Below are 6,821 nucleotides of genomic sequence, written 5' to 3' on the forward strand. Positions count from 1 at the left end.
CCTCAACACACAAGCTGGGACATTTCTAGTTTACCTAGTAAGAGCTTGATTAGCTGCTTCAGCTGTGTCTAATTGGGGTTGGAGCTAAACTCTGCAGGACACTGGCTCTCCAGGACCGAGTTTGAGCACCCCTGATATATAACATTTATAAAAAGAAAACTATAGTGTTTTTTATTTATACTATTGCTAATTGGTTTGTTTGTTCCTACCTTATTACTGACTGTTTACTTGTCTTTAACATTTTAATGTTTAAAATGTATTAGTCTAGTTGATTTTGCTGTGGTATTTTTTTGTTACAACCATAGGCAAGTCGGCACCAATAGCATTGAGGTTAGCACGTCGACATATAGCCCCATTGCGCTGAGGGCGACCAGAGTTCGAATCCCGGCTCGTGGACCTTTCCCGATCCCACCCCCTTGTAAAAGACCTAAGTGTTCTGCTTGCTCATGTTATTCAGCTCAAACAGAACACTTTCTAAAAAGGCAGAATAAGTATGTTTGACATCTAAATGTTTCACCTATTTTTTTTTTTTTATCTTATTGGAATCAAACTAAAATAGGATAAAGATCAGAACTGGAATTGGGTACCCAACGATACCCAACCCTACATATAACACATCCCTAACATGTTAACGGCACACATGTGAGGTTCCAGGTGCTGAGTACCTTTTCATCCAGGGCTTTATGGTGCTCAAAGAGAGATTTGAGCGCTTTGAGCACCTCCACCTCACTGGAGACACCGGCGGGAGACTGAGCCTGACGCTTGACTACAGTCATTCTCAGAGAACGCTCATGACGTGACACCAGACACTCCAGATGCTCCAGCAACAACTGGGATCACAAGCACAACACAGATTACATACAGTTAAAGTCAAAAGGAGAAACACTGGGAATCCAAACAAATGAGCCTTACGATCATTTTAGCCTTGAAATCATGGAAACTTTCTCACAAGACTGTGGTAATGCATTTCAATTGTCATAAGCACTGGAAATTATCCAAAGTTTATTTTTTCATTTTTTTTATGCATATACAGTACATTTATAACACTATACTCAGTGTTATATTACCTCCGAATCAAATTACAAAAAAACTAGTTACCACTTCTGTGAGGGTGTGTCTAACGCAGGAGTGACGGTAAATTTTACATCATTCTTTCTTCCGACTGCTGTTATTAAATGCTCTCTATTTTTTCCCCTTTTTTGAAAGTTGTGTAAACACTATAGTGGAGTTTTTCCTTTGCTATTTGAGCAAATGCGAATGCAAAAAAAAAAAAAATGTGGTAGTCTCCCATTTACTGCTATAGAAGTTTACCAACTATGACGACTTCTGCTGTTGCACAAGCCAGATATGTGAAAAAAAGTCCATTAATGTGACGATGAGACTAAAATCAGTGCCATTAATGATTGCCTATTCATATGACAACTGGTAACAGACTTTTTTTTTTTGCAATGAATAGTAATTTGAGAGAAGAGATAATGATACTACGCTAATTCACTGTGCAGCACTGAATAAATAACTGTGGATGTGATAATCCATTAAACAATATGCAAAGAAGCTGATCTGCTCTACTTTCTTCTTTGTTTAAAGGGAAAACAATGTTTGGTTATTGGTAGTATAAAAAATAAAAAATAATAAACAAACAAATCTGTAAACATAAATAACATATAAATGTTTGTGAGAACTCACACGCGTGTTGTTTCTTTCTGCTTTCAGCTCTGCAATCTCCTCCTCTCGTTCCAGCAGCTGCTCTCGACACATATTCACTTCTTTTGTAAGAGCAGCAAATTCCTTCAGCGCCATGAAACACACACACAAAAATGATTTTAAACAGGATCCTGCTTAAAGTGACACTGGGCGTCCATCAGACACAAACCATCAGCTCAATCAAACCATTTAGCAAGCTCCTGGATGGTCTCAAAGTAATGCCACATATACCATGGGGAAATTAGGTTAACAAGGGAACAAAAGTTCTATTAAGTTGCTTTAGGTCTATATTCCACTGTACTGAAGTGCTGTGACATAAAAGGCTCATCACAATATGCTTGCAAAATATATATACATTTTGGTCGCTCAGGTCATTCAGCAGCTCAATCTGTGACTTCTATTTCTCAGAAGTGTTTTATCAATAAAATTACCTTATAAGCTGCTGTAATTTCATCTGACTTGCAGGAGTGAACTGGATAGTTCAATGTCCATTATTTTCATCAATTACAGCAATTAGTAGTTGCGGCCTATTAGAGATGTCGCAACTCTCAATATGATATTGAACCGTTCGGTACGACCTCCACGGTTCAATATGCGCTTGTGAATTGCGGTTTTTCGGTTCTGCATTTAAATAACTTCCTTGTTTTATTTCTCTCGGAGTCTGCTGTATGTGTGCCCGCGATTTTACGTGCTGAAATGAGGAAACGCCTCCCCGTGTATATTTGAAAAAGCAACACACCCAGGACATCTTCCCTTCTAATGAAATGCAATGATAAGCCCTTCTAAACCTGTTGTCCAACAAGAGTTATAAAAACAAAAGTTATAAAAAAACATTATAACTTGTTTTTAATTCACAACATCAGTCGAGTGTTTGAAATAACTTCCTTATGTGATCTGACGTGGATTCTTATCACAGAATGAGGCAGATGATAAATTCTGTGCTCATATTCTATGTATGTCGATTAGCAATGGCTTATAAAAATACACGAGATGGCTTGAAAAACACAGATTAGCCATATATTATTGTAGACGAGTGTTTATTGTCCTTACATTTCATCATTCAAAACGTTTAACGTTATATTTTTTTATCCAGTCACAGACTCACAGCAATAGCTAGAATGGAACGTAATCAGTGCTACTTCTTATAATCACAATTTCACTCCACACAGAACCCCAATATGGAACAATAGGTTTATGGTGTTTAGGTATAAGTCTCTATGTATTCTTGATTGGCTTGAAAAGGGTGTTTGGTCAGTTCTTCATTTGATGAATGAGGATGGGAGTTTGTTATCTTTCAGTGACTTCTGTTCCAAATACAATTTACACTGTGAACATAAGCAATTTGAGCGTGTTTTAAAGGCCATTCCAAAAAGTTTTATAAGTCTAGTACAAAACACTATTGTCAACATTCCAGATGGGTCATGTGAACTCCCATCACTTCTCTTTAATGGTAACGACCTCAAAGCAGTGCTTCCCAACAAAATTATTCGCTCTTGTTTCAATTCTGTACTATATCCAATATCTTTATACTACAACAAGATTTTGCCAAGTTATGATAAACCAACTATTAAAAAACTACAGACACAATATACTAGCTTTCCAGTGGCTTCTAAAGCAAAGGAAACTCATTTCAAAATATTTAATGGTATATATCCCTCGGGTGAGTTTTTAAGACACCGGTTTAATTTTAAGAAAATGCCTGTATTTTCTGTCAAGTTGACATAGAGACAACTGATCATCTTTTCTTTTTTGTGTGTATTCCAGAATTTTCTGGGAAAATATGTCTTATTGGTTGGAGACAAAAATCCAGTCACTGCCCAATTTTGTTAGAAACCACATTATGTTCGGAATAATGTTAGATGATAAAAAGATTGATTTTTTCATTAATATAATGCTGATTCTGGGCAAATTTTTTCTTCACAAATGCAAATGTATGAAGACAAAACCTTATTTTTCTGTTTTTAAAAAAGACTTTCTTTATAATTACTTTCCGTCTTTAGAATATATGAAAGGTAAAAAGGCCCAGAAACTTGTTGAAATAATAAGAAAACTTGATTTACATGAAGAGGGATGAAAAGACCCCTATTTACACTTTTTTTATTTTTATTATTATTTATTTATTTATTTTTCCTTTTCCTTTCTTTTTGATCCTTTTCACAGAATATACGTAATTTTTACTGGTACTCTGTATCTGTTTTGTTAGATATGTGCCTTGCTAGGTATCTGTTTGCTTACATTTGTTAGTGCCACTGTATATGTATATTATATTCAATATGTTCAATAAAAAAAAAAAAAAAGTGCTACTTCTTTGATGCATATGTGGATTTACTGCACGAGGGTGCCCTCTAGCGTCCAGTATGAATGAAACCATCCTATTTTGCGTGAAAATCGAAAAAATAAAACCTCTCTCAAAAGAAAAAATAAGCAGACATATACTAAACCACGCTTTTTTCAATGTACAGAGGTTTAAGGGAGTATTTTAATTTGTTGCAAAAAAAAAACAAAAAACACTGAAGTGGTAAGATATCAGAACCGAACCAAACATCGTGGCTAAAAACCGAGGTACGTATTAAACCGTAGACAAACTGTATTGTTGCACCCCTACAGCCTATACAATACTATAAAATAACAATATCGATGCAATAACTTTTCTTTGTACAGCTGACAAAAACATTAAGCGCCAATTAAAACAGATGAACAAACAGAAGGTTGAGCAGTGGCTGGTTTCTATTGTTGGTGTGAGGGGCTCCTGACAGACACAGATGTGCCAGTGGTCATGAGTGGTCACCTGTGGAAGTGCGCTGTTGAGCTGTCTCTGCAGTGAGTCTCTCTCATGGCTGATCTCGTGCAGTTTGCTCTGCGTCACACACAGGTTCTCCTGTGTCTCTCTGAGCGTGTCCAGCAGTCGATCTCTCTCCTCTAGCATAGACACCATCAGAGATTCAAAGTGGCCTTCAGAGTCCGTCTGCACGGGAGAGCCGGAGCCCAGAGCGCCTCCATTACTGCCGACCTCCGCCTCACTGATGGTGGGCATCACCTCGCACATCATCTACACACAGACAGCAAAGCGTTACCACGCTGACCTAAATGTGAACCTGCAAGACAGTGAAGCCGGGACTGGGCATCTAGCCTCTACTAATTACAAAGAATCTCTCAACAGTATATTAATGATTTCATAGTCACTTCAGAACTAGTAACAGAGACATAAAGTGTTGGTAAAGTGATGTGATTTATGTGTCCAAGCATTCAAAAATGTAGTGGAATAATGACTTTTAACGAACAATCAGGGTTTAACAGAACAGACAACATCAGATCGGATTAGTAACAGAAGATCAGATCCTAAAATGAGACCAGTAACAGACAGAACAAATAACAGCCAGAATATCAGCTCAGTAACAGACAGAAGATCTGATCAGTTAAAGACAGACGATCAGACAAGTAACAGACATAATATCAAATCAGTAACAGACTGAAGCTCAGATAAGTAAAAGACAGAAGATCACATTCAGACCAGTATCAGGCAGAATGTCAGACAAGTAACTGACTAAAAATCAGATGAATACCAGATTGAAAATCAGACAGACAGAAGATCAGAGCAATACACAGACAGAACCAGTAACAGGCAGAAGATCAGACAACGAGTAACAGATGAGCAGATGACCAGATCAGATCAGTAACAGATAGAACCAGTATCAAACTGTAGATCAGACCAGCAATAGGCAGCAGATCAGTAATCAACAGAACCAGTAACAGACTTAGATCAGAATGAGTAACATCAGACCAGTAACAGACTGAAGATCAGATCAGTAAGATCAGACCAGTAACAGACTGAGGATCAAAACAGCAATAGACAGCAGATCAGAAAGAGACACACAAATCTGTAACATACAGCAGATCAATACAAGTGTTTATTTACCTTGATTCTCAGCAGGGTTTGCTTCTCCTCTTCTCTATTGCATCCAGTTCAATCACAGTCAACACATTTAAAAGATCAACTACGACGCAAATTGTTCGTCAAGCCATTAAACTTTACGACATGAGTAAAATGAGTCACGAATCACTTTAAACAAAAATTATCTGACGAAGAACAAGCCAAAAAAAAATAAAGAATATAAACGAGGCCTTTATTATGAGTGAGAAACATCACTCATCACTAAAGATCTGAGTCTTAATTGATGGAGAATACATCACTGATCAATCAAAGACTTCTGTCAGATTCTCACTGCCATTCATACACTCAAATACACATGTAAATCATATAAATACCAAAATACACATATATAAATAAACTCCAATAGCGGCCTGCGCTAGTTAGCATTAGCAGCTAAAGTAAGAGTAATCTAAACTATCCTCATGCAAGCGCAGAAATAAAATAATTTTAGCCTTTAAATAAACATGTAAAGCCAACGTTTAATGACGTGTTGTACTATTAAAATATAAATTAATGGAACACGTTTATTAGTGTCAATTATTCTGACGCGTCACCATCTGATCCATGAGGAAAAACACCGGGATAAAAGTACAAATCGACCACTTTAAAAGCACAAAACGCCCTTTAAATGACACTATCCGCGAGAAAAGTCTTTCGTCAGCCGGTTTGAGGTCGAAAAACAACAATTAATACAGGGAAAAAAGAGTTAAAACAAAATTTACAGCCAGAGTTTGTCGCTGCTCCAATTTCCTGCGCTCGCGAGAGGTCAGGACGTGCTGACGTCACGACGCCATACACAAATCCCAGGCTGGAAGATACAAAGATCATCTTTTGTTTTATGATAAACCCCGTTCTCTCAGAGATCATCTGATTCTTTATGTTATAAAATTATTATTAATGTAATTATTTTGGTTTATTTACTTGTAAATTGTAAAAACAGCATGCATAAATGGAGATGATTTTGTGGAATTTCAACGTACTTCATTAAAATCCAAATTCTTTATAACTAGAGGGCGCAGTGACTATCTCTGGACTACTGTTGATCCTTAATTGTCGATAATGTCTCTCTAATCTTAATAATCTAGGTTCTATTTTTGTGGCATTTTTATGAAACGTATTGTTTATTTATTTATTTATTTCAAAATAATTAACATAATAATTCAAATGAACTGACACTAAACCAGAA

The 6,821-nt window shown here is 36.6% G+C and overlaps 1 protein-coding gene across 12 annotated transcripts in view; it reads right to left on the minus strand.

Moving 5' to 3' along the window:
* Positions 1-6,414, minus strand: part of ppfia1 (PTPRF interacting protein alpha 1) — a 46,102-nt gene extending 39,688 nt beyond the window's left edge. For all 12 annotated transcript variants that reach the window (XM_051134519.1, XM_051134514.1, XM_051134513.1 and 9 more), the window contains exons 1-4: positions 5,621-6,414; positions 4,493-4,753; positions 1,687-1,788; positions 666-830 (exon numbers count right to left, since the gene is read on the minus strand). In XM_051134519.1, the coding sequence (XP_050990476.1) occupies positions 666-830; positions 1,687-1,788; positions 4,493-4,753 (528 nt within the window). In that variant the 5' untranslated portion in view covers positions 5,621-6,414. The remainder of the gene's footprint in view (positions 1-665; positions 831-1,686; positions 1,789-4,492; positions 4,754-5,620) is intronic.
* Between the last annotated feature and the right edge of the window lie 407 nt (positions 6,415-6,821).

This window comes from Labeo rohita, chromosome 18 (genome assembly GCF_022985175.1).
Source record: "Labeo rohita strain BAU-BD-2019 chromosome 18, IGBB_LRoh.1.0, whole genome shotgun sequence".
NCBI classification, from domain to species: Eukaryota; Metazoa; Chordata; class Actinopteri; order Cypriniformes; family Cyprinidae; genus Labeo; species Labeo rohita.